Source organism: Penicillium verhagenii, assembly GCF_028828195.1.
Source record: "Penicillium verhagenii strain IBT 33310 chromosome Unknown utg000002l_segment0_segment0, whole genome shotgun sequence".
Lineage (NCBI taxonomy): Eukaryota > Fungi > Ascomycota > Eurotiomycetes > Eurotiales > Aspergillaceae > Penicillium > Penicillium verhagenii.
Genome location: NW_026643166.1, coordinates 1,173,723 through 1,198,261, shown reverse-complemented (window position 1 = coordinate 1,198,261; position 24,539 = coordinate 1,173,723). Strand labels below are relative to the sequence as shown.

The 24,539-nt window shown below is 49.0% G+C and overlaps 9 protein-coding genes across 9 annotated transcripts; 4 read left to right on the top strand and 5 right to left on the bottom strand.

Annotated features, from left to right (window-relative positions):
- Nucleotides 1–128: 128 nt before the first annotated feature.
- On the bottom strand, nucleotides 129–2,020 carry N7466_000436 (dynein family protein; the record flags this gene model as incomplete). Its single annotated transcript, XM_057159834.1, has 6 exons — nucleotides 129–272; nucleotides 335–942; nucleotides 1,000–1,093; nucleotides 1,157–1,539; nucleotides 1,607–1,771; nucleotides 1,870–2,020. 6 exons carry the CDS (start codon nucleotides 2,018–2,020, stop codon nucleotides 129–131), a joined length of 1,545 nt encoding a protein of 514 aa, XP_057026082.1.
- A 416-nt stretch (nucleotides 2,021–2,436) lies between these two features.
- Nucleotides 2,437–3,446, top strand: N7466_000435 (IST3 family RNA-binding protein; the record flags this gene model as incomplete). The annotated part of the gene is made up of 2 exons (XM_057159833.1): nucleotides 2,437–2,492; nucleotides 2,567–3,446. 2 exons carry the CDS (start codon nucleotides 2,437–2,439, stop codon nucleotides 3,444–3,446), a joined length of 936 nt encoding a protein of 311 aa, XP_057026081.1.
- Nucleotides 3,447–3,713: 267 nt separating this feature from the next.
- N7466_000434 (phosphatidylinositol-3,5-bisphosphate binding protein HSV2) lies at nucleotides 3,714–5,121 on the bottom strand (the record flags this gene model as incomplete). The annotated part of the gene is made up of 5 exons (XM_057159832.1): nucleotides 3,714–4,241; nucleotides 4,295–4,651; nucleotides 4,711–4,808; nucleotides 4,877–4,915; nucleotides 5,013–5,121. 5 exons carry the CDS (start codon nucleotides 5,119–5,121, stop codon nucleotides 3,714–3,716), a joined length of 1,131 nt encoding a protein of 376 aa, XP_057026080.1.
- Nucleotides 5,122–5,746: 625 nt separating this feature from the next.
- On the top strand, nucleotides 5,747–7,287 carry aspA (uncharacterized protein; the record flags this gene model as incomplete). Its single annotated transcript, XM_057159831.1, has 5 exons — nucleotides 5,747–5,767; nucleotides 5,901–5,976; nucleotides 6,043–6,159; nucleotides 6,246–6,337; nucleotides 6,403–7,287. 5 exons carry the CDS (start codon nucleotides 5,747–5,749, stop codon nucleotides 7,285–7,287), a joined length of 1,191 nt encoding a protein of 396 aa, XP_057026079.1.
- A 1,619-nt stretch (nucleotides 7,288–8,906) lies between these two features.
- On the bottom strand, nucleotides 8,907–12,514 carry N7466_000432 (WD40 repeat domain-containing protein; the record flags this gene model as incomplete). The annotated part of the gene is made up of 3 exons (XM_057159830.1): nucleotides 8,907–10,763; nucleotides 10,822–12,371; nucleotides 12,421–12,514. The coding sequence occupies 3 exons, from the start codon at nucleotides 12,512–12,514 to the stop codon at nucleotides 8,907–8,909; spliced, it is 3,501 nt and encodes a 1,166-aa protein (XP_057026078.1).
- Nucleotides 12,515–13,542: 1,028 nt separating this feature from the next.
- rom2 (putative Rho guanyl nucleotide exchange factor (Rom2)) lies at nucleotides 13,543–17,285 on the bottom strand (the record flags this gene model as incomplete). The annotated part of the gene is made up of 3 exons (XM_057159829.1): nucleotides 13,543–13,623; nucleotides 13,678–14,540; nucleotides 14,594–17,285. 3 exons carry the CDS (start codon nucleotides 17,283–17,285, stop codon nucleotides 13,543–13,545), a joined length of 3,636 nt encoding a protein of 1,211 aa, XP_057026077.1.
- An 884-nt stretch (nucleotides 17,286–18,169) lies between these two features.
- Nucleotides 18,170–19,088, top strand: N7466_000430 (V-type proton ATPase proteolipid subunit; the record flags this gene model as incomplete). The annotated part of the gene is made up of 8 exons (XM_057159828.1): nucleotides 18,170–18,217; nucleotides 18,321–18,338; nucleotides 18,397–18,409; nucleotides 18,468–18,550; nucleotides 18,602–18,708; nucleotides 18,766–18,850; nucleotides 18,908–18,993; nucleotides 19,052–19,088. The coding sequence occupies 8 exons, from the start codon at nucleotides 18,170–18,172 to the stop codon at nucleotides 19,086–19,088; spliced, it is 477 nt and encodes a 158-aa protein (XP_057026076.1).
- A 798-nt stretch (nucleotides 19,089–19,886) lies between these two features.
- Nucleotides 19,887–21,274, top strand: N7466_000429 (cAMP-dependent protein kinase; the record flags this gene model as incomplete). Its single annotated transcript, XM_057159827.1, has 4 exons — nucleotides 19,887–20,136; nucleotides 20,218–20,307; nucleotides 20,363–20,487; nucleotides 20,555–21,274. The coding sequence occupies 4 exons, from the start codon at nucleotides 19,887–19,889 to the stop codon at nucleotides 21,272–21,274; spliced, it is 1,185 nt and encodes a 394-aa protein (XP_057026075.1).
- A 1,123-nt stretch (nucleotides 21,275–22,397) lies between these two features.
- N7466_000428 (glycosyltransferase family 32 protein) lies at nucleotides 22,398–23,477 on the bottom strand (the record flags this gene model as incomplete). The annotated part of the gene is made up of 1 exon (XM_057159826.1): nucleotides 22,398–23,477. One exon carries the CDS (start codon nucleotides 23,475–23,477, stop codon nucleotides 22,398–22,400), a length of 1,080 nt encoding a protein of 359 aa, XP_057026074.1.
- Between the last annotated feature and the right edge of the window lie 1,062 nt (nucleotides 23,478–24,539).

Genomic DNA, 24,539 nt, shown 5'->3' with positions numbered 1-24,539 from the left:
ATATTGAAAGATTTTTGCCGTCACCGAGGCCGACGCGCCTAACCCGCTCCACCGCACAAACACACACAATATGTACGCTCGGAGAACTAGAATACAACACGGAGAAGACACGAGACAAAGAAGGAGAACTACTGTGATGGGCTGCCTCGAGGGCTGCTGCCGGGCTTCTTGACGAGACCGGCAAAGAAGTTTGCGAGGGCTTGGTTGTGAGCCTTCTCGTCGCCTGGATTTGGCGGGCCCTCTTTGCGTTGGGCACGACTGGCCTCGCGATCCTATGTGTCTAGTTAGTAAAGTATTCGTTAATCGTAAGATAATGATATTTGTGGAAACTTACCCGCAGCTTTTTCAACATGTCATCTGCATCGACCTGGATGCCACCCATGTTGAACTGGACAGGACCAATGTGCTCGTTGACTCGCCCCTGATCATCCATTGGCGACATCTCCAGTGTCGGCACCGGCTCGTTCGCACGATCCTTTTCATCCTTGACCTTAAGCTGTTCGAGCATCTCAAGCTGTTGTGTAAGGAACCCTTGCAAATCAGATGTCTCAACTTCAATCTTAGTTCCATTGCTTGTTGTGCTCGGGTGGGCGATGGTTGTATCGCGCTTGGGATCCTTGATGGTCTGTTCAAATACTGTGACTGCACTAGTCCCATCCTCTTCCGGCTCATGTTCTTCATTAGGCTGGCTAAGAGGCTCGGGGGCATCTTGGATCTCAATTGACCAGGCTGTTGAGGCTCCTTCCATATCGAATCCTTCGCGAATGATCCGAATCTTTCCCCATGAGTCCCAGTTCGCGGGAACGAGGATCTTATCTCTGTCGATCACATTATGTTTTAAGGATTGTCGTTTCAAGAGAGAGTGTATACCCAAGGATGAGTGAATTAGGCTCTGCAAAGAGTTGGCATGGAACGGTGTTGTATAAATGAGCGATGCGCCGTCTGCCTATTGTTAGATGAATCGAAAAAAACGATAATTGAAGAGTTGGAGGTCCTTACGCTTTAGCAAGATCGTTCTCAGGAACTGGAGGATGAAATCGAATTGTTCCTCATGCCAGCCGTGATCCTTCTCCAATTTCTCGATATTATCAGCCTGCGAGATAGATTTTGGTTAGCCAATGGAATGCCGTGAAACTTGGAGCTTTGGCCCACATACTCCCTGACAAACCACACACATTGGGACTCCCAGCCCTTCGTCCCATTCACCGGGTCCCAAGGGTATTGTGACTGGGCCTCCGGAATTCGGCAAGCTTCCTGCAGCTCCCGCGCTGGCATCCATTCCTCTTTTACGATCGCGCCATTCCGTCATGGTCTCCTCCATCACGATCTTTGTATCATCATCAAGGGAAACGAGAACAGAGCGGAGAAGGCGAACCCATTCTCTTAGTCGCCGGATCCAGGTCCATGGATCAGACCAGTCCATAAGAATGACGACCAACGTTTCCGGCACAGATTGAGGGGTCAGGAGAGGTTTAAGAAGAGGTGCAAATGATGGAGAGGGTTCAGACAGGAGGTAGGCCGAGACACGCGCCAGAGTATCTTGATGCACATGTTAGTATATTTGAGTCCAAAGAGCATACAAAAGCTTGATTGTTGGGACACATACCTTCTTGATCAGCATCGAGAACATCTCGATATGTGTATCCGAGGGCAAACTGATTGGCAATTGGAGGTGTCTTCCCCTTTCGCTTTCCATTTACTAAGTTGGGATCGGTTGAGGTATCGGCTGAGAAAGTATCTAAAAATTCTCTTTGACTTTCAGGTGTACCACCTTTGTATCCAATAGTCAGCTTCCATTTTCTATTCACACGAAGCAAGAGCTCCGACGACCCCACCGTCCAAGAGCATATATCACGTAGAATGACGTACCGAGAATCAAAAGGTTCTTTTCGGGCAAGCGCTTTCCATTAGCGACACCATCAAGAAGAGAGGACCAAATGTTCTTTTTTGAGCCATCTTTGCTTGTTGGGCGACTATTATTGCTGGGGCCCTTAGACCCGCGATTCGGACTGGAGGACATCCTCTGGTCTACACCCACCATGCCTCACAGAGCATGTACCATTCCAACCAGTGGAAATAGCGTATGTGTGTCTAGCGAAACGCGTTCAAAAAAGCGTCGGAGTCGGGGGCGGAGGGAAGTCGAAGCAGAACGCGGTCAGGGGAATATGGAAGTGGGGATGGGACCGATATTGACTAGAGCCCGCGGTAGACGAAATCGGCGTGATTTGCGGGAAAGTATCTCAAAAGATAAGTATCGAAATCTAGGAAGCCTAATAGTCCTCAAACAAAGGCGTCGGCGTGGCAGGGGGGAAAGGGTGTTCTTGCGTGAGTAAACAATTGGTGATTTTACGGTTCCGCAGATGGCTCCGGGTGGAACCCTTTTCTTTCCTCACGAAGCTTAAGGTTCCTCTCTTTAACTACCCCCAACCACCCACCATGAACTCAATCCGCCAGGTGCAGGCGCTCAATAAGCGTGAGCTGGAAAATGCTATGTGAGTGAAGCTGGAAATTGAATTTCTCTCACATATCCTCGCTGTTCTATAAGCTAACATGGTTCTTGTCTTAGACCACCTGAGGCCTCATGGCATGCGGACTACCGTGACACAGCGTATATCTACATCGGCGGACTTCCCTTCGATATGACAGAGGGCGATATCATCACAATCTTCTCTCAGTACGGAGAGCCGGTTTTTGTCAAGCTGATCCGCGACAAGGAAACGGGCAAGAGCAAAGGCTTTGCGTTTCTCAAATATGAAGATCAGCGCAGCACTGATCTTGCGGTGGACAACCTGGGCGGTGCAACGGTTCTAGGCCGTATGCTGCGAGTCGATCATACCCGATACAAGCGACGCGAAGACGAGGAAGAAGAGGATAACGTCGCAAAGCTGATGGGTGATGCGACAGTCAGTGAGAATAAGCCTAGCGACCAACATGCAGTATCTGGCAAGACAGAGCGCGAGGAGAAACGGCCCTTACTAAAGGAAGAGAGGGAATTGCAGGAGATGATTTTGAACCATGACGACGAAGATCCAATGAAGGAGTTCCTTATTGAAGAAAAGAAGGAAGAGGTTGCACGTGCAATCGAGAGATACAGCAACAGTGAGAAAAAGTCATCCCGACGCCGGGACGATAGCAGAGAGCGGTCAAGTCGGCACAGTCGTCGGCACCGTTCTCGCGAGCGCGAGCGAAGACACCGAGACGATCGTTCTCCTGGTCGAGAGAGGACCACCCGGCGGCGCTCGACAGATCGTGAAAGAAGATCCCAAAGAGACCGAACCCCGGTTGGTTCTCGCGATCGCGATCACGATGATCGCTCGCCCGCTTATGAGAGAAGACCGAGGCGTCGGTCACAAGATAGGTCTAGGAGAGAACGGACGCCAGTGAGATCACGTTCGCCAGAGTCACGGAGATACCGAAGTGACCGACACCGAGACCATCGTCGCTGAATTTGATCAAATTCCATTGCTGGGTAAGGTTTTAATTCAATTTCGTGTCTTCCCTTACCAACCACCTCCTACTACGATCATCCTTTGATTCGTCTCAACCAAGACATTGTGAAAGCAATATCTACGTCACATCAATCCATGGCCCAAAACGAAAAAGCAGCTTGGAAGTCCGACTTTGGGGAAATTAATGCAATCCACGGGGGATAAATTACTATGTACAATTCATAAGACGAGCAAGAAATCTGGAATGACTATCTGTTACCGTCTTCAGCCACCAAGATATCGTTTCCACCCATCTCTCATACAATATCGCCTTCCATCGTCGCCATCCCGAAGAACGAACTTCTCCCAGCGGCATTCTCTACCCGAGCCAATGACCAAAATGGTCCGATCATCCTGCCAGCCGATGACGCCTTTGGGTGGTCGACCCAACGATGACCGCAGTCCTGGTACTGACGGTGACCCTGGAATTGCCGCATCACCCATCTCAAAATGTGCACTCGAAAATGAGTACACGTCTGAGAATACTCGTGGCATGAGGGGCAATTTGCTCAGGATTCCCCACTTTTGATTTGAACCCTCTTCTGTTGCAGATATCTGAGATCGGCTGGGGCCCGCAGCATGGTTTGGATGAGGTACATCGAAGATGTGCAGGGTAGACTTGTCGGATGTCACGGCCAGGAGGATATTGTTGGGTGAAAAAGATAGAGAGAATATCACTGCATGGTCCACACCTCGGCGAAGCTCCGCCAGTTTCGTACAGTTTCCCGCCGAATACACTCGAATCAAAGTGCCCTAGTAAATGATTAATGAATTGTCAAAAGGGTGGAACATGGTAAAGGTCTTACTGCTTCACTCGCTGTAGCTAGCACTTCTCCGTCAGGACTTAAAGCCATTGCACGCAAGGAAGAGCTGTGTGCCGGTATGATGCTGATATTCCCCGTTTCCAACTCTATCAATTGCACCTGTCCTGGGGACCGACCGGGAAAAGCGAGTACCTTCTGGCCTAAACAGGCCAAGCCCAGTGGGTTGTCTGATGTTTCAAAGACGGATAGCTTCTGCGGTGGCGTCGAGAAGGCAAACATGTGAATGCTGTTTAGCAGTGCGACGACGATTCGGGACTTCGATAAGCGAACTCCGAGGACTGAGGTGCGAAATTCGAGGGTGATAGCGGCTTTTTGTTTCGCATCGTCCCAGATTATGAGCTGTTGGTTCAGAGGATCAGTATGGGAAGTTAGAGGCGAGGTAAAGCCATGAAGCTGACCTTGTTCTGAGGAAACTTGGGGTTTCGTCCGCCACCAACAATGGCGAGGTAGTTCGATTGGCCAAGCATCTCAACTACGCCAATACCAGCGTTGAAGTCTATGGAAAAGACGAATAACCTCATGTCAGTCGCAATAGCTTTAAGTTGAGGTACGGGACACGCTCACCTCTGGATACTTTTAGCTCACATGGATTGGCATTGAAAACTATAGGATGAATGTCAGTATCTGTTGTTTGCTCCCAAGTCTTCTGTTACTTGAGGTAGGTTAGATAAACTCTTGTCGGGTCTCTGGCCGGCCTTACCACAGAAGCCAGTGTCCAAACCCACCGAGAAGCAACTGCTGTCATGGTTGAATGTAGCCGATAGTGAATATGGCCCGACGGACTCATCGATAACTTGGCGAGTATTCATGGTCGCGAAAACATGACGTGAGAGGGTGAGAACTTTTCAAAGTTGTTGGTTGTATGGTATTGAGAAGCTGGGGTTAGGAAACGGGGGAAGCTCAGGTGCGGATCAGCGATAAGAACCAAGATGCGGGCAGCTCCATACTTATCGCGTCCGCGATTAACAGAAAAACCCAAAAAAGAGATCCACGGTTGCCTCAGGCGCTACAGGCGGAGTGCTTAGGTAATGCTCCGGCGGCCAGGAGCGACCCACCATGACTAGCAACCCCTGAGTGTTGATATTCGTGGTTTATGGGCGCATAGAGCAAAAATGAAGAAAGGTATGAGAAAGGCAAGATTAGAGAAGCTGGGATATAGCTATAAATGATTCAAAAACAAACGAATTGGGGTTCAATATAAGTAAGCAAGAGGTAGTTCGAAGTACAAGCTGGAGAAAGAGGGTGTCCCGTGATTGGCCCGCACCCCAAAGGGAAAGGGGGAAACACGAACTGTCTTTCCTTCCCCCCCCTACGACTTAAACAATCCAGGACTTCAGGAGAGTTTCACCCTTTCCCTTTCTCTTCTTCCTTGCTTTGGATACCCCCCATCCTATTCCTTTTTCTTGTTCTTTTCTTGTTCCTTTTTAGTTCACAATGTCGTCAGCCCTTAACGCGGTATGTGTTTCCCCTTTTATTTCCCATGGGAGACCCCGAGTTCAATGGGGGAGATATTCATACCTCTCCGCCCTCAAGGGAAAAAATTAATTGCTTAGTACCCAAAGCTGACACAAGTCCCCACCGTGGGCAGATGAAGATCCGTCGCAAGAAGAATGTCAAGAAGGGAATTCAGTTCTGTTTGATGGTGTGCGGTGCCAGCGGAACTGGTATGCTCGCAATCCTCCCCCCGAAATCGACCTCGCCAATTGCCCACTGACCATTGCTCCTTTCAGGTCGCACAACCTTTGTGAACACTCTCTGTGGCAAGCAAGTTCTAGAAGGCAAGGATGCCGACGATGCGGAGAATGCTCATTTGGAAGAAGGCGTCCGCATCAAGCCCGTCACTGTCGGTGAGTACCCTGGAACTGGTTCATATTCTTCATACCGGAATACTTCTGGGATGGTCTGATCTAATCCTTTTTTGTGATATGAACAGAGCTTGAATTGGATGAGGAGGGAACCCGCATCTCTCTTACCATTGTTGATACCCCCGGTTTCGGTGATCAGATTGACAACGAGGCCAGGCATGTTTCCCATTACCTTTGTCGAAACTATGGATCCCGCCACTAACCAAAATTTGCAGCTTCGGCGAGATTGTTGGCTACCTTGAGCGCCAATACGATGATATTCTTGCTGAGGAGTCCCGAATCAAGCGTAACCCCCGCTTCAGAGACAACCGTGTGCACGTTCTGTTGTACTTCATTACCCCCACCGGACACGGCCTCCGCGAGCTCGACATCGAATTGATGAAGCGCCTGTCTCCCCGTGTTAATGTCATTCCCGTCATTGGAAAGGCCGACTCTCTCACCCCCGCAGAATTGGCCGAGTCAAAGAAGTTGATTATGGAGGATATCGAACACTACCGCATCCCCGTCTACAACTTCCCTTATGATGTTGAGGAGGATGATGAAGATACCGTTGAGGAAAATGCTGAGCTCCGTGGCATGATGCCCTTTGCCATCGTCGGCTCGGAGGATTTCGTTGAGATTGATAACCGCAAGGTCCGCGCCCGTCAGTATCCATGGGGTGTGGTCGAGGTTGAGAATCCTCGGCACTCGGACTTCCTTGCCATCCGCAGTGCTCTTCTTCACAGCCATTTGGCCGATCTGAAGGAAATTACTCATGACTTCCTTTACGAAAACTACCGTACCGAGAAGCTCAGCAAGAGCGTGGATGGTGTTTCTGGGTATGTTTGCTCTTTTCGCGGTATCATTAATTATGGCGCTAACTTGTTTTCCAGAATCCATGATTCCAGCATGAACCCCGAGGATCTCGCCAACCAGTCAGTCCGCCTCAAGGAGGAGCAGCTCCGTCGTGAGGAGGAGAAGTTGCGCGAAATCGAAATCAAGGTGCAGCGCGAGATTGCCGAGAAGCGGCAGGAGTTGCTGGCTCGTGAGAGCCAGCTGCGGGAGATTGAAGCCCGCATGGCACGCGAGGCAAGCCAGAGCAATGTCAGCGAAGCCAATGGAGAGGCCTAGATATACCCTGTCGACGATGCGGCTTTTTTCAGCGGGGCGCCGGTTCGCTAAGTGATACCGTTTGTGCCAAAATCATATGGACTTCGTGGCACGAAGTTGGTTTTTGTTTATGGGGATAATATTGACTGTTTATTCACGTTAATAGCTTTTTTTTTCTTGTTTTCTTCTACTTCTTTCTCTCTTCCCGATTTCTCTGTGGAGATGGGCAAAATCTCAACATAGTGTGCAAGTCTTCAGCTTTCGGCGATGGGAAATTGCATTTCGGTTTCTGAAAACCAACTCATCCATGACTCGGTTTTTGATTATACCCAGCTCCAGCTTTCTTGTCTACTTGTTGGATGTCTCCATTTCCAATACACCAGACCATCTGGAGAAAAGAAGAACCCACCATCCTTTGTTTACTTTTTGCTACCTTTGCCCACCTCACTTCTACTTGAAGTACGAATATCTGTCATATTCCCCTCCCCTTTTATCTTTTGCCCCCAGTTTGTTTTATTTGTCCCTGGGGGGTTTCGTTTCTTCCTGTTTCGATTTATCGTCGCCCCTGGCACATTGTCTAAAGTCCGCAGCGCAGATTCCCTCCTCGTTTTGTGTTTTGTGAGCTATCATCTCTATCCTCCGTTTTATCCGTCATAGCTTGGTAGTGAATGAGAAAAGTATACTGGTCCTATTCCTTTCTTTTTTTTTGGCAGGTCTTTGAGGGCGTACCTAGACTAAATCTATATGCATGGACCGCCACATTTTGACCTAAAGCATTTGACAGTACATACCATCCACCTAGTACCACTTATTAGTGCATACACTAGGTAGGCAATTCAAACATTGATTTCCTGGCCCCACATCCGGAGCCGCTGCTCAGGCACCGCATCCATTGATATTTACCCGTACCTACTAGTACTCCACCAGGTAGGTGGGAATTTGTTGCAAGGCGGATCGGACATCATCACAGACTTGCTATGAAAGTCCCACCCTCCTGGACTTCAGAGTTGGTCCGAGATCAATTTACACCTGGGCAGTTTGAAACTTCAAATGTGTGGAAGGACGCAAGTGCAGGTAGACTGGTCACAAAATGGACTGTTTTTGCCTTTTTTTGCTTTTTTTTTCTTCTTTGGCTGATCAACATAATTGATAACTCACGTATTCCAAGGTTGCAAAGAGACGCAGTACTTTAGCCCTGGGGGTGATTCCCATGTGATATGTCAGCATCCTCTCCTGACCGTCCTCAGAGCCTTCAATATTGGAACTGCAGGTGGGCACTCAATACTTCAAACATTGGACATTATTGCTTATGTATACACATTTACTTGTACCTGCTGGCTAGTACACCTCAGTGATTGGAACATGCCTACTACTTAGTGACAATGAAGATTGATCTATCTGGTGACCTACGCCCGCTACTCCAACCTCAGATGTTTGATGGGCCGGTTCGGGAGGTACTAGGTCCCCAGCTGAGCATAAATCCATGGGCATGGATAGTATACTTAAAATGTTTCAATGTTCCGAGGCCCTTCACTCTATGTAGGGCTCAACAACTTCCTTCAAATGTTTGAAGGTTGGGAACAATATTAGAAATGGGCTTGGAAACATTGAAGGCAATCATCGAAAATGATTTAAAGCTGCTATGCTCGAAAGCCTATAAAAGAAACACGTCCTGATTGATGGCCTAGAGCAAGTAGGCCGCCATGCACTGCACTGCGACAGCTCGGTCGAAAATCAGGAGGAAGCCATAGTGCATCTTTGCCGTTCAACTTGACCCACTGCCCCGAGCATTCAGTGAAGATCTCTAGATTTTCATGACTCGAGTTTGAAGGCTGCTGAATAACTCCAGGCGGAATGTGGTGACGCCCATTATTGCTCATTATATATGAACCATCATTAGAAAATTTAAGGTATCTGATTCCGTCACCCAAATCACTGAAAGCATGTAGCAGGATGGTTGTTTTGCACACTGCTTGATCACAGGAGCCAGACGCTAGCAACCGGCCGTTAGGCGAGAAGGCCATCATATCAACCTGCGACGAATGGCCCACAAGCCTCTTCTGCATCGGGTTCATTTTTGTGTCCCAGAGGCGAATTGTCCCGTCATAGGAGCTAGAAGCCAGTTGGCAGCCATTCGGCGAAAATGAAACCGATCTGACACCATCTAAATGACCGTCGAGCGTCTGCTGGAGCGCCCCAGTTGATGTATCCCAGAGACAGACTGTCCTGTCCTCGGAGCCAGACGCTAGCATCTGGCTCTTAGGTGAGAACGCCACTGATTTGATTGGACCCGAATGGCCCTTGAGTGTCTGCTGGACCACTCCAGTAGACGTATCGCAGATATACACTGTCTTATCATGAGAGCCTGACGCCAGCAGCCTGCTATCTGGGGAAAAGGCTATTGGTCCATCTAAGAGGTGGGGTTTCAACAGCTGCCCCTCGCTTTCAAATAAGGGCATTATATCCCGTCGCTCGCTCGGATCCCAACGATCGCAAACGACAGTAACGGAGCCTGATTGGATCTCAAATCTCCGCTGAAGCGTGCCCGTCGGCATGTCCCAGAGGTTTGTAATCATGACCCAGTCCCCTTCATCCACATGCAAGACGCTCGTGTCTATATTCAAAGTACCATGGGTGTAGGGTAAACACACCGGCTCCTTCATACCATAGAGGCAGTTGTCTTTCTGAGCTTGATAGCCGTATAAATTACAATGCCAGGAGCTGGACGCCAGCAATCGGCCATTTGGAGAGAAGGCTACTGACAAAGTCGGACCTAGTAAGTGGTCTTCAAGCGTCTGCTGTAGCTGTAGCGCCCCTGTTGGGATGTTCCAGAGCCACAGAGTGTTATCCCGGGTGCCAGCTATGAATTGACCATCTGGTGAGAAAGCCACCGAGCGAGTCCAGATTTGGCTCTTAGGAAACATCTTCACGCCCGGTACACCCCCAGAGGCCATGGAAAGTGAGAGATCCACTGAGTCAATCGAAATTTGATGGCCCTTAATCACCTGCCGTAGGGCCCCGGTCGCTGTGTCCCAGAGGTACACCGTCCCATCCCTGCCAGCACAAGCCAATAACTGACTATCTGGTGAAAATGCCATTGAATCGACTGGCTCATTGAGAGGATCCCCCCAGCCAAGTTTGCGCTGCACAACTCCTGTCACTGTGTCCCAGAGGAGGGCTGTATCATCCCAACCGGAGCCCGACGCTAACATCCGACCGTCAGGCGAGAAGGCTACGAAGCAATGTGAATATAACTCATCTGTAGCTTCTTCAAGCTTTTCTAACTCTGGACTCCATTGTTCCTCAACTTGCGGTAGCTGATTCAACCAAGTGGGAATGTCTGCTTCAAACCGGGTTCGGATTATTGACGTATGGGGGGTGAAAATAAGCCCTGCGCAATAAATCTGAAGAGGCGCCTTATTGGCCATATAGTGATTTCTGTGAATAAAACGTCTGGCATCCCGAAGAAATTCCGATAGTTCTGGATGTCGCTCTACCTTTTCAGGCATATCTATTAGTACAAACATTGATTGGGCCACCTTTTCTCTAACTTACAGATATCGCCATCTGAAGAGTACTAATAATCCCTCCTATTTCCGACGCAAAGCCTAGTAGGCTCAATGCTTCTACCCAATGTAGGAAATGCTCTCCAAGGAACGACAATGCGGTATTCATAATACCATGAATATCTGTACATTGGGCGAAATGGAATGCCCAGTATCGACAGGCATATTGTAAATCGAGAGGTAGGTATTTGTTGATAGTCTGGCGGTCAACCTCTGCCCGTTTGGTTCCATCGCTCTGTAATTCACATATATTCTTCCGAAGAATCTGACATAGTACACGGAGGCACTGGATTGTCATTGTGTGGTGTGCTTGAGACTTGTCGACCCAAAAAGGAGTCTTGCTGCAGGTTTTAGGATCAAGCATGAAATTCCGAAATGATAGGTGAAAGAGTCGCACTGGTGAATCTTTGTCGTCAGGGATACTCAGTACTGAGTGTAGGGAGTTAAGTCTGAGATAGATGGTCCTCTCGGGGACTTCAATAAGTCTTGAAAGTGAGGTCACTGAAAGTGGGTTCTCAAGTATCAGGATTGCGCCCACTATCTTATGAAATTCCTGTACAAGCTGTTGCCTTTGCTTTTCTGATTGTCTCCGAAGAATTCGATTCAGCACAGGAAGATATGTGCCATCTAGTTTGGATTCATCATGCTGATAGGCGAGAATTTCCGGAAGACTGTCCTGTGGGTCCCAATCAGGGTCCTCAAATACGCGACATATTGTAGCGGCGAAGATGAAAAGTGGCATAGATAGTGCCACTAACTTTTGGAGGTTTGTAACTCCAGGCCATTCAATGGGGAGAGGAGGATCCCGCTCTTCTCTTATATCCGATAGTCGGTGACGGAAGAATAATGATAAATCATGTTCGATAGCTTCATTCGAGATTTCATGGAGGACTAGGTTGCGGCTTGTGAGCTTCCTGAATCCCAGTCGAATTGGTAATTCGGGCCTGCTAGTTAAGAGAACTTGTAGGCGTATACTAGCTTTCTGTATTTGTAGCTGTGGCAAAAGCTGTAGGATAAGTTGTATATCCTTTTCATTCTCACACTCGTCCAACGCGTCAATTATTATCACCGAAGTCCGGATTGGATGATCAGGTGGCACGAGGGCGAGCAGTGGTTGATGAAGTAACTTGTCAAATTGTTCCTTTATCCCCTTGAATGCAATCCTGGGGTCATCCTGTACTGCTTTCTGCACACCGGGTTTCAGCGTTGGAAGGTTATTCACTAGCTGCCCTGCAATTGTAGGAAAGAGTTTCGTCGCATTCCCTCGATCCCCCTCGCCGCTCTTGAAAAAGAAGGTTGCCCCTAGAGTTTTTGTTTCGCTGAAGAATTTTGCTGCTGTCCGCGAGATAGTCGATTTTCCTGTTCCAGCCATTCCATTCAACCAAAAGATGCATCGCCCCTGCGATGGCTCTGAGAAAGCCCACTCCCTAATTTGGTACAGGACATCGGTCCTCGTGCCCTGGAGACACTCATCTTCATGCCGATTCTCCAATGAGTCAAAAGCTGCTGCATGCACCATGGGCAACTGTTCAGCAAGGTCTAACTTAAGTCAGCAAGATGCACTCTATGCAACGACTCCTCGACTAACTTGAGGTAGCATAGAACTGGTTATTAATCTGGCCGTGATTGATTGCGACCTGCGATCCAGAATTCGATGCACCGAATGCTATCGTTGGATCCATAATCACCGCGACAGACGATGTTAGCTAGGTTTAGAGAGGGAATTGTGCGGGGTACTGGAAGATGAGCTGGCAACCTGGACTCCCATCAGGTGACGTGCTTATTGCTGTAAGATCAAGGCCATTGGAATCATAGGGCCCAAGTAAAAAGAGAAGGAGAAGAGAGTAAAGGAGGTTAAGTGATTTAAAGCGAACCTATATGGCTTATCACATATTCATTTCTATGAATAGTTTGGACTGAATGACTACTCCCTAGAGCAACTCTGACAATAAGCCACGCTGGGGGCCAATCATTTCCAAGGCTGCCCAGGCATCCATGGATATACTACCATCAGGATTACAAGCAAAGTGAAGCTAAGAGGAGAGAGCAAGCTGGTTAGAAGATTCGAATCAGAAAATAACCTGGACATCACGCAGGCCATGCAGAATAGAAAAAGTAACGAGGAAGAACTAAGATAAGAAGTAATGAAAGAAATGAATAAAATTTTAAGAAAAGGCGAAGAAGAGAAAAATGCAGAAGATGTAAGGGGAGAAACAGCGAGGTGAAAAGAGAAAAGCAGACACGCAAGAAGTGGTATTTGCGCTCCATTGTACACACATAAACGAGACAAGAGAGGAACATCTTACTGAGGTTCTTTTGAGAAAACAAGTTTGAGAGGATGTGAGGTTGAAAGGTGAGAGATGGTGTGGACCGGACATTTGTCAAGACCTAGTATACACCACCAGTGAATACCGACAAGAAATGTGTTCGGTTGAGGTAAAACACGGGGGGAGAGAGAGAGAATTACGGTGGTAAGCCGAAAGGTAGAGAATATGGCGATGTCAAGGACTGGCAGAAAATCTACTTTTTTGGCTTGCATTTTGGCTTGGTCGCCATGGTCTGCCTAGTCCAGAATACCCAGGCCAGCCAAAGAATCCAGGACCCTAGATTCCCTGAATGCCAGACTCTTTGATCAAGGAGGGCCGAAGGAGAGAGGAGAACAAGAAAATTGCAAATATTCTTGCCAAGGTGTGTGTGAGACTGGCTGTAATTAAACCTGCTGAGGCTTGCTCCAAAAGTCCAAGCTGGCAACCACGTCTTCGCCTTTCTCGTCTTCATATGCATAGATGATCTAGATTGTAACGTCAGTAAGTAATAACAACAAAGTTTGGTTTAGAAAACATACTTCTCTGGTGGAAGAATGTAGCATCCGGATGTTTCTCCCAGTCATGATGTGAATCAATTCACTTGTTTCAACATGTCGGATCTCAACAAAGTTGGGCTCAAATGCCAGGATGTATGGGTAAGAGAGTGCGAATGCATTCGGGTTGCCCTCCCAAGAGATTCTCCAGTCCGGACGAGCTCGCCATCCATTGCGGTTGACAAAGAACGAGAAATCACTATAATTCAGCAGGAACTCTCCGTTCATGCGTTCAATGTGGATAGGCTTCACGTTTTCCTTGCGTGCAACGAAGTCAAGGGAGGTATCGGCTTGATCCAACAGGGACTGGGTCTCCGTAGTCTCGAGACTGACAACCTCAAAACCACGCGCGCAACCAACACATAAAGTTGAACGCAGGAAATGGATTGACGAAGATTCAGCTGGGATATAATATTCCTTGAAAGGCTTCAATGTATCCTGGCCACTTTGGAACATTTTGCTCACGGCGGATTTCTTCTTTCCCTTTGCCAAGTTATCCATTGGTTCGTAAACCTTGATAGTGCTGGACAAAGCCGAAGTCTTGACTGAGCAAACAAGGTGTCGCCCGAGACCAATACCTGCTTTGAAGAAGTTTGCATGGCCCTGGATCTTTTTCGGGCGCTTGGCCATGGCATTCTGACCCTCGGTCAACTCAAGAGCTTCCATGGGATAGGATGATAGAGTCTTATTTGCCAATACCAAGAGCAACTGATACTCTTCCAAGATGTCGATTTGCGTAACCTGGCTGGCCTCCAGAACGCGACGAGGTTTGGCCGATTTCTCCTTAGGCCAGCGATCAGATAGGTAGATACCGCTGTCAGTACCATAGACCAACTTCCGACCTCCATCTGTTGAATAGTTAGTAAAGCACAAGACTTGCGGACGTTGGGACTGAACCTACCAACTGGGACAAGACAATTGACACGGTTGATAGCAGAGAAGAAATTCTCGCAGAGGACTGTCTTGTTGTAAAAGTTGCTATTTCGCTCCCAAAGCTTTCTCTGTTGTTCTTCCACCATTTCGATGAACTTCCGTCTCTGAGTTGGCGATGTGGCATACAGTGTCTGTTCGTAGCCTCCCTTTCCGAGATGCCTGAATGTGATTGGCAAGCCACCATCCTTGGCAGGAGGGGGGTTTGGCGCGGCTTTGTTGGGCAACAGGCTAGATGAGGGGCGTTTCGCAATTCCCAGACGTGGAACAACTTCATCCATCTGAGCAATCACCAGTAGCTCAAGAGGGATGGGCTTCTTGTAAACTCGGTACTCTTCCCGCTTGTTCACAATTTTGATGCGAACAAGAAGAACTGCGTGATCAAATAGATAAGCGGTGACTTCTGAACTCTCGGCAGTGGTCTTCTTGAATGCCATCTTCGAGAGCATTTGACGATTTTCCTCTGTGAGTTTCAAGTCCACATAGTCGCCAGGGCCAAACTTTAGTGCAGCATTCAGCTGCACCAGGTTGAAATGATTTTCAGCTTTACCACTTTCAGTGTTTACACGGGACAAGAAACTCTTGATCATCTTCACAGCCTCGGGAATGTCTTTCTTATCCGGGTTGTCATCCGCGGTATGTTTCAAGACCGACTCAAGAAGGAGGGGGTATCGAGCCAGACGAGTTGTGGGTTTGGTGAGGTAACCATTCAACTCCAGCTTTCGGGACTCCTTAAGACGCTCGGTGTCATCAACAAATTTAGAAAATGGCTGATTTGATGCCTTTTCCTTTTCAAATTCATACTTTCCGTAAAGCTGATTGGCACCATATTTGATGAAAGGATCGAATCGAGGCACGTGTTGAAGGAAAAGATCACCAACGGTTTGAACAATGTGGCTCTCCTTTTGCCGTGCGTTCAAGGCTTCACACAGGCCACCATTGACCTTCAGAACTTCCAAGCAATTTCCAAACACAGTTCGAATAAACTTTTCTCGCCGGTGCTCCGGAATGGGGGACGTTTGGTTCGGACCTGCAGCACGCAGGGGTCGCATCCAGAAATCTCGCAAGTATTCCAGATCCTTGACGAAATCGCGTTCGGTATACATAATCTCAAAAATAATCTCTTGCCGCTTCTTCTCACGGTCATCCAAAGTGTCAGACACCTCCTTTGGAACCATGTTGATCCAGAGTTTTTGGTTGTCATTGTCATCATCATCGTCGATGTGCAGACTGCCTCTAGAGCCAGAGGTGTTCAATACCGGCTGAGGCTTCAGGTTTAGCCTGGCCTGCTGTTCCAGTCGCCGTGGACAGGCAATAGAATAGCAAAGACTGTCTCGATTACAAGTTGGAGAGTAACACTCGGTGAGGAGGGTAAACACACCATTCACCTCCGAGCTTAGAGTATCTTCTCCCATCGTCTCCTTGAATTGATACACCTCACCGGGGGCATCTCGAAGACGATGATCGTAAGTAACATCGTGGAAAAACTTCTGAGCATCTAGCGCACGACCCAAAAGAAGGGCAAGGTTGCGATCATTTGTTCTGACGATCGAACCAATCAAGTCCACGGCATCTGTACCGGAAAAGGCATTCTGGTACGATAAGGCATTCTTTTGGCGTTCGCCGAGAGTGATCTTCTCCCTGAACACATCAGCAACCCGAGAAAGCAGAGCGGGGTAAACCACAGGGACTCTGCGTTGAGAGCCACTTGTGACCTGCAATGGCCCGGATGGTGGGGCTGTTTGGCTTTGAACGCTCATTGTGCGATCAGGGATAATAGTGGAAGCCATAGACATGGTACGAGATCGCGTTGAAGCATCACTAGGCGGGCGAGAATTCATGTACCCTTCGCCGACATTTGTTGGCATGGAATCAAATCTTGGCGGTGCCGCTTGTTCATGACCAGATGGCGGTCGTCTATGGGGGATTTGTCGACCACTACCCATGATGTGGGCATGATCTGGCGCCGACGCATAGCTGGTCATCGACATGGCTCGCTCACTTGCATGTCTTTCTGGGACTGGCCGGCCTAGTTGAGTCATTGTCGGGGCGCCAGCATGGTATGGCTCCCGGCGAGAAGCGATCGCCGATGTATGATTGAAATTGCTCGGCGTGGGCGGGGCCTGCTGAAACGGTCCAGTCAACTTGGCCATCGAGCGTGATCTTCCGGCATCGGAGTTCAAGGCGGGTGGAGGCATAGGGCGGCTGAAATCACGAGGGTCGGGGTACTGTGGCGCCGGTCCCTGTCTAGAGTCCACGCGATGGGGTCGAGGGTACACGGGGCGTCCTTGGTATGGCTGTCGCGCCTGCGGCTGTGAAGCCATGGGCGCGCCTGTTGGATTATATGCCTGGTAGCCAGTGGGAGTGGGTGGTGCAGGTGCGTATCCATTCATTGGCGGCGCAGATGGCGGTGGTCCATACCCGTTGGGCATTTGTCGTGTTGGCGGGGGCGGCGGCCGATGAAACTGGGGCTGCGGCACTTGCGACGACATAGTGTGAGCACGACCCTGAGGAAGCTGGGGAGTCTGTGAAGTCATAGTCTGAGAGCGTCCTGGTGGTGGCGTGCCTCCAAAGATGTCAGAATACGCAGCATCTCGCTGTGTGGATGAGGCCGCGCCATAAGGCCGGTGGTTCCGGTTACGCTGGCCCCCCAAATCCGCCATGTTCCCCCGAGAATAATACCGAGGCGAAGAGTTTCGGTCTAAGTATTCGGATACAGCAAGAATACCACGGTGGTATGTGTATGAAGGTAAGGTTTTTCAAAATAGAGAGGGGAGGGTGGTATCCGAGTCGATCGTGGAGAGCGTTCAGGGCGTCGCAAGAATGGCTGATTCAAGATCGTAGACAACGGAAGGACAAGTGGAATGAAAATAGCAATTCCCTCAAGAACAATGGATGTGATCCGAAGTGATAAGAGTCGTAATTTCTGTGCAAAAGTAGAGTCCTCAATATGCCATCGCTACCCTTCAGTTGATTTCTAGAGATTGGGATTGAATTGAGAATGGCGAGATTCAATAGCCGGGGAGCGCCAGGAGCCGTGAGCGCAACAAAGTCAGGGCTCCTTGGAATATCATACCCTCAGCATCCTCCAGCGAAATGCCACCAAGAGCTGAAGAGCCGACGAGAAGCGGAGAAGGGGGGAGGGGGGAAGACGGAGAAGTGTTGAGACTGGCGATAGGACTGGGGGGTTATGGAGGGACCAGGAGAGAGAGGATCGAGGTTGAAGGTGAACGGCCGGTATTGTGTAATGAAATTACCCCTCGTATCCGTTGATGAGGATTTGTACAGGAGTTAGGCGGAGTTAAGGAGGACTTGATCGTCTACCAGGCGGTAAGGTAATGTCACGGTCGGTCACACCGAGGGGGAAGCGCGAGAGGTGGCTACGGCGGACCAAAAGTGACAAACCAACACCAAACAGTAACCGCAAGAGTTAACGACGTCCTGCCCTTGTCTTATCACCACACCCACCTCCATTGTAGTCTCGTCTTGACGGGCTCTTCATCCGTCCCTTATATTTTCTTTGGTTATCTCGCAGATACCACCCATCATGGCCGAAAGCGAGCTTGCGCCCAAGTTTGCCCCGTTCCTTTCCTTCGTGAGTATCCCAGCGTACAGGAGCTTCGAGCTTCAGACTTCCGAGCCTTGCGCTTTGAGCTTTGAGCTTTGACAAACAATAAACTAACAATACTTGTCCATAGGCCGGCGTTGCTGCTGCAGTGAGTTCCAAACAGATAACCGAATCGTGAAAAAGTCGCTAACAGCTCCCCTTCGAAGATGATCTTCGGATGTACGTGGCTCGACAAATGACCTAATATGATCGGAGACTCACAGCTTACCCCCAACAGGCGCAGGAGCAGCATATGGCACAGCCAAGTCTGGCATCGGTATTGCCGGTGTTGGTTCATTCCGACCTGACTTGATCATGAAGGTAAGTCTTATTCGTCCCCTTGGTATGTTCCTACTGACTCGGGTCTTTTAGTCCCTCATCCCCGTCGTCATGTCCGGTATTATCGCAGTTTACGGCCTCGTCATTTCCGTTCTCATCGCAGGAGCTTGTCAACCCGAGGCGAATACTAGCTTATACAGGTGGGTTGGGTAATAACGAAAACGTTCCCTGACCGGAAGCTTACGGTGCGAATACAGGTCGATTATGCATTTGGCTGCTGGTTTATCAGTTGGTCTCTCGGGTGTGGCTGCCGGATATACAATTGGTGTTGTCGGTGATGCGGTAAGGATGCGAGGCGCTCTCCCATGGGAATGTGTTTGATACTAATGGCGGTACCAGGGTGTCCGGGCATACATGCAACAGTCCCGCGTCTACGTGGGCATGATCTTGATTCTCATTTTCGGCGAAGTTCTTGGTCTGTACGGGTATGTTTTGCGACTAGCCAATCTCATGCAGCGGCGATTTTACTAACGTAATGATTAGTTTGATTGTTGGTTTGATTCTGAACTCCAAATCTTGAGCGTGTTGCTTTTGCAATCACTTCATGCGCCTTCTCCCTCAAAGCATTAAATGATCGCATCATTTTCCATCATCTCTTGCTCTAACTCAAAAATGTATCCGATGGCTCTTCTGGGGAGGCCCACGCGTCACCAATCTCCAGGATCGAGATCCGGACCAGCTGGCTTCTGAATCGCATGGACTCTATTCCTATCTATTTTAGTTTTCGGGATGTATTATAAACATTGAGGAGCCTTGTTCACATATAGATTGGAGCTTGGTAAATGGACCCCCTTTACAGTTCAGTCCGTGGCTGATTTACTGAGACACCACGGGCATTTGTACACATGCATTTGTACTATATCTATCCAGTCCACCTATAAGTAACTTAATATAGGCATGGCCCACGCTAAGCTTACACCACATGCATCAATGTTACTATGTATACATATATCTCACGATGATATCAACTCGGGGTTCAAAAAATAAAAGCAAAAAATGAACGAATGTCAGCCCAATGAAGGTTCCGATTTATCACCGTACTTCTCCGTCCAGCCCCGCCCCCGTGGGATACGTCAGAGCTGGCAGAACTTCCTTTCGCAACTTTGCTGCCCCGCGTCTTGTGGTCGAACGCCCGTGTCCCCATTTTCATCTGTTGATTTGAACTGGCGTATGTTCTTCGCTTTGATCTAAGAACTACCAAATCCAAGACTGCGTTTGCTGACGCGATCTGGCGTGGCGCGCTAACGGGGTGGACTCTATACTTTTTTTTCCCTCGACCCTCTCACCCGCGACGAAACGGAGATGCTTGGTCATTCCAATGGCAACCGGGACAATCGAGCATACTGCACCATCTGAAGTGCGAATGAATCCTTTCTCTTCTAGCAACAACAACATGCGGACCCACGATCTCCACCAGACGGAGAAGAAGCTGGTCCAGGCCTTCCGCGCTCCGGCGCGAGCCTTGAACCCGTTTCTTATCACCGAGCGCCAGGACGAGAAACAACTGTGTATCTCGTCAAGAAACCTGCAAGTGAATGATTTTACTCTTATAAAGACCCTGGGAACTGGTCAGTCCGTCTCCTACTTCCTGTGCGCTTATCGCGACTCGTACCTTGAGATCTGACTTTTTTTTTCTCGGGGGCTTCTAGGCACTTTCGCACGAGTATGGCTCGCGAGATTGAAGGACCAGAAAGACAAGACCAAAGTTCACGCATTAAAGATCCTTCGCAAGGCCGATGGTGAGCGCTTTTTCGTCTTATAGTTGCAGGCGTCCGATTCTAACGCTGGGAACAGTGATCAAGCTGAAGCAGGTGGAACATGTGCGCAACGAGCGCAAGACTCTCGCGGCGGTCGTCGGTCACCCTTTTATCACAACCCTCGTCGCATCTTTCTCGGATGAACAAAACTTATACATGCTGGTATGGAAATTATGGAAACACTCTTCTTCTACCGAGCTTCTTTGCAAGATATTAATCCGGGTCGCAGTTGGACTTTTGCCCTGGAGGTGAGATTTTCACATACCTTCGACGTTCGCGCCGGTTCAACGAAGAAACCTCAAGGATTTATGCCGCCGAAATCACCATGACGATTGAGTTCCTACACGATATTCACGGTGTCGCCTACCGTGACTTGAAGCCAGAGAATATTCTCCTCGACGCGGACGGACATATCAAACTTGTGGACTTTGGTTTTGCAAAGCAAGTGGACAATCGTGAAACCTATACTCTATGTGGAACACCCGAGTATTTGGCTCCGGAAGTCATCCATAATAGTGGACACGGACTTGCAGTGGACTGGTGGGCGCTGGGGATCTTGATCTACGAGTTCTTAGTGGGACAGCCTCCGTTCTGGGACCAGAACCCCATGCGCATCTACGAACAAATTGTGGAAGGCCGATTACGTTTCCCACCGAATATGCCCCCAGCTGCTCAGAATATCGTCACTTTGCTTTGCAAAACAAATCCTTCAGAACGACTGGGCCATATTTCTGGTGGCTCGACTCGTGTGAAGTCCCATCCGTTCTTTGCAGATGTTGCTTGGGATGATCTCTTTTACAAACGCGTCAAGGGTCCGATTATCCCCCGTGTGTCTCACCCTGCCGATACTGGCAATTTCGAAGAATATCCCGACATTGATACCAAAAACCAGAATCTCTACACTGAAGATCTGAAGAAGAAATTTGAGCCTCTTTTCAGTGATTTCTGAGAATTCCTTCACTTCCAGGTCTTCTTTTGTATGAGCATACTTTGTTTCAACAACCTTATAACGCGGGTCTGTCCCAGGAAGGAATTCCTTGTTGCTCTCTCCTTCTGATATTCATTCAGACTGAACCAAAATGGCTGGTCATGCCATCTTCAAATCCGTTGGACTTCACATCTCGTTGGCATTAACTGCCTGGGTCCTTCTTTCCCTCGAGTACGATCCCTACAGGTGGGCTCGAGAACATCATCGCCTGACTCTGGTCCGTGAAGCAGGCCTCATTAACAACTTCGACTTTTGGTTTCCGTGACTCACCCCCACGCATAGTGGGGGACACGGACGATCCAAATCTGGCTCTGGATAACCCTTTCGTCCCATGCAGGGTCATCCGCTCGCCATAGCCCGATCATCTGACGTCAGGCCTCGGACCCTTTGATATCCATCTTCCCCCCACTCTGATACCCTACATGTTTCCTCCACCTTGATTTCTGGCATGTTTTCTTTTCTTCTTTTTCTTCTTTCACCTCTCATTGTGGCTTTGGAGGACATAGCTTGATTTACACGAACGATGTGCTCCATATGGTCACTTCTAGCCTTGAAATCCGCTTATTCCTGGCTGAATATGTAGCACAACTTAACGATTTTTGTTTGCTTCAATGATTGGCGGTTTTTTGGTTTCATGTTTATACTTTATATTTGATTCGCTCGACAGATGAGTACATATACACTGAATCAAGCATTTCGGGAACCTAATGTTGTTGCTACCCTTTACGTCCACGGGTTCGTGCCCGTGCTAGGAAGAGAAACAGCCCCGGAAGAATAAAAAATCATGACCGTGAAAAAGCATCAATATATAAAATTGCAACAAAGTGACTCAAAGAAGAGCTAACGGGTATAAAGCGGGAACCGAGATTGCCAGGGTAAGATGATCTATGCATGTCGTCTCCAGAGGGGACGGGAAAGGTCATGGCTTCATGGCCTCGTGGCTAGGTATTTTGGGGGGAAATGTGGTTGATATGAAGGAAAAGTAAAGCAGGCGGAGTATTTCATAGAGATGGATCGGTTTTCCACGAGCCTATGAGTTTAAAAAGTCAGTGATCACGATACGATCATAAAGAGAACCATTAGATTAAAGAGTGGACATACCATCGAAGTTGTGCTTCACAAAAGCCATGGGATCATCAACTTCGTGTGCGCCCATTTGTCCAACACCGGGACTGAAGCTCGTGATTGGCAAGATGATCACATCACCCACTTTCCTCTCCGTTGTTTGTTCAGTGAAGTCTTCATATGTGATGTTCTTATCTCCGGGCCGGATATCGAAGTAGTCGGGGTTGTTGAAGTAGCGGAAAATAGCATCGGTCCAAGCACCAGGTCCCGTGAACTCCATGACAGTCTTATCCATACTTCCCACCTTGAGGATGCCAGCCTTCTTCATGCGCAAAGTCTCCTCGGTGATGTATGCAACCATGTCGCGCAGAATGGGATGACCAGGCTTGGAAACGATAGTCCATTGGCAGAACTGGATACGACGGGAGTACCACTCGTGCCAATCCGGGCGATCGGGGTCCGCTTCAATTCCCGCAATGAATCCCACAGTCGACCGATCAAGCTCCTCGGGTAGCCAGTAGCCAGCCGGCTTGAGCGCCATTGTGTCGATATCACTGTAGATTCCACCGCGCGCAAGGAGAACCAGGTATCGGAAGAAATCGGCCTTCATGACAGGCAACGGCAAAGAGTCATATGCCTCAAAGACATCCGGGATAGACCCAAAGAGGTACAAGATCAAATGGCGCTGCATGTCATCGGGGACAAGCTCATGCTGAAAGCCCGGGTGCAGCTCAGTCCAGCTAGCCTCCGTCCCGCGAAACTGGTCGGCGAAATACGGCGAAGAAGTATCATATTTCCACGTCTGCCAAATGTATGCGGGGAAGCTTTTGCGGATATTGTAGGGGAATTGGTATCGGAGGCGATCGCGTAGCGGCGCGGTCGGTGTTGCGCCAAGGGGAAGCTGGCCACGACCACTGCTGGCCTTCTTAAGCCTTGATTGCTCCTCGTAAGAGTCTTGCTCTTCGTCGGAAATTGCCGGGACAGGTCTGTAGCCCGGCGCGCCGGGAAGATCTTTGATATCGCGATAGCGGACGAGCTGGACGAGGACGAAAATAGCGATGGCGGCGAGTAAGACCTTGCGGAATGTTAACTTGAGCATGGTGGGTGGTTTTGCGCCAGTCGGCTTGCGCGCCCGAAGCCCTGGTAAAAAAAAATTAGGACAAAAGGGTAAATGCCACGCGCACTCGGTGCGACAAGGTCGACTCCGGAGTCTCCCACGTTCCGTCGTCGCGAGGCTTGGCTTTCTGGGCGCGGGTCTTGGCTTGTTGGGTGGAAGCTTTGACCTGATCGGCGTGTTCGGGATTCCTGAGCAGACAATCGCGTGGCGGTGTTGGAATTTAAGATTCACGGGATTGGGGGAAATGGCATGTCAGAGTATTTCCGAAGCTGGTGAATGCTCGATCCGTCTGGGTATTGCAATGCAACTCCCCGGCGGTCGGAGGAACGTAGTAGGTATGCCGCAAACAGAAGGTGCAATGCCTTATAAAGATGGCCTTTCAGCCCAGGATTGAAAGAGGGAAAAAGCCGAGAGGTAGGGAATTTATTTAGGAAAATACAGAAAGAAAAAAAGAAAGATTAAAGACCCGCGCGGGGAGCTGTCCTTTCAATATGAAGAACCTTGCCAAAAGGATTGCGTATGCTCACCCAAGCGTATCTACTTTGGGAGTGGAGCTCCTTCACGTGGGACCTGATTCCCCCCTTTTCACGTTCGATATAGAGTAATGTGTGCATATCTTCATCTGCCGGATAAATTCTCGTATATCTTTCCTTCACTTCGTATATCTTTATCCATGTTTATTCAAATGTCCCCGCATTTTCTGGCTGCTGAGAATAATGGGAATGATCGCCCTAAGAAACTCCCCTTGAGCCACCCGAAACCTAATGCCCGCAGCCCGGATAATCGGACTCGTCCGGTGGATCTCGGATGTGGAAGATTATGAACGGCAGTTTTTTTCATATCGCTTCATAAGGTTGTGTAATTGTTTGACATATTCATATGCTAATTCTTAAAAGAATTCAACATTCATAAAAATTCCGGCAACTTGCTTCTATGGATCTGATATGATCATCTCTCCACCAAAAAATCCTGGCTTGGACGCCTCGGGCACTTCGTCTGTGTGGCCTCGTTTTTCCTTTGCCCTACGTTTTCAAGGTCAATTTT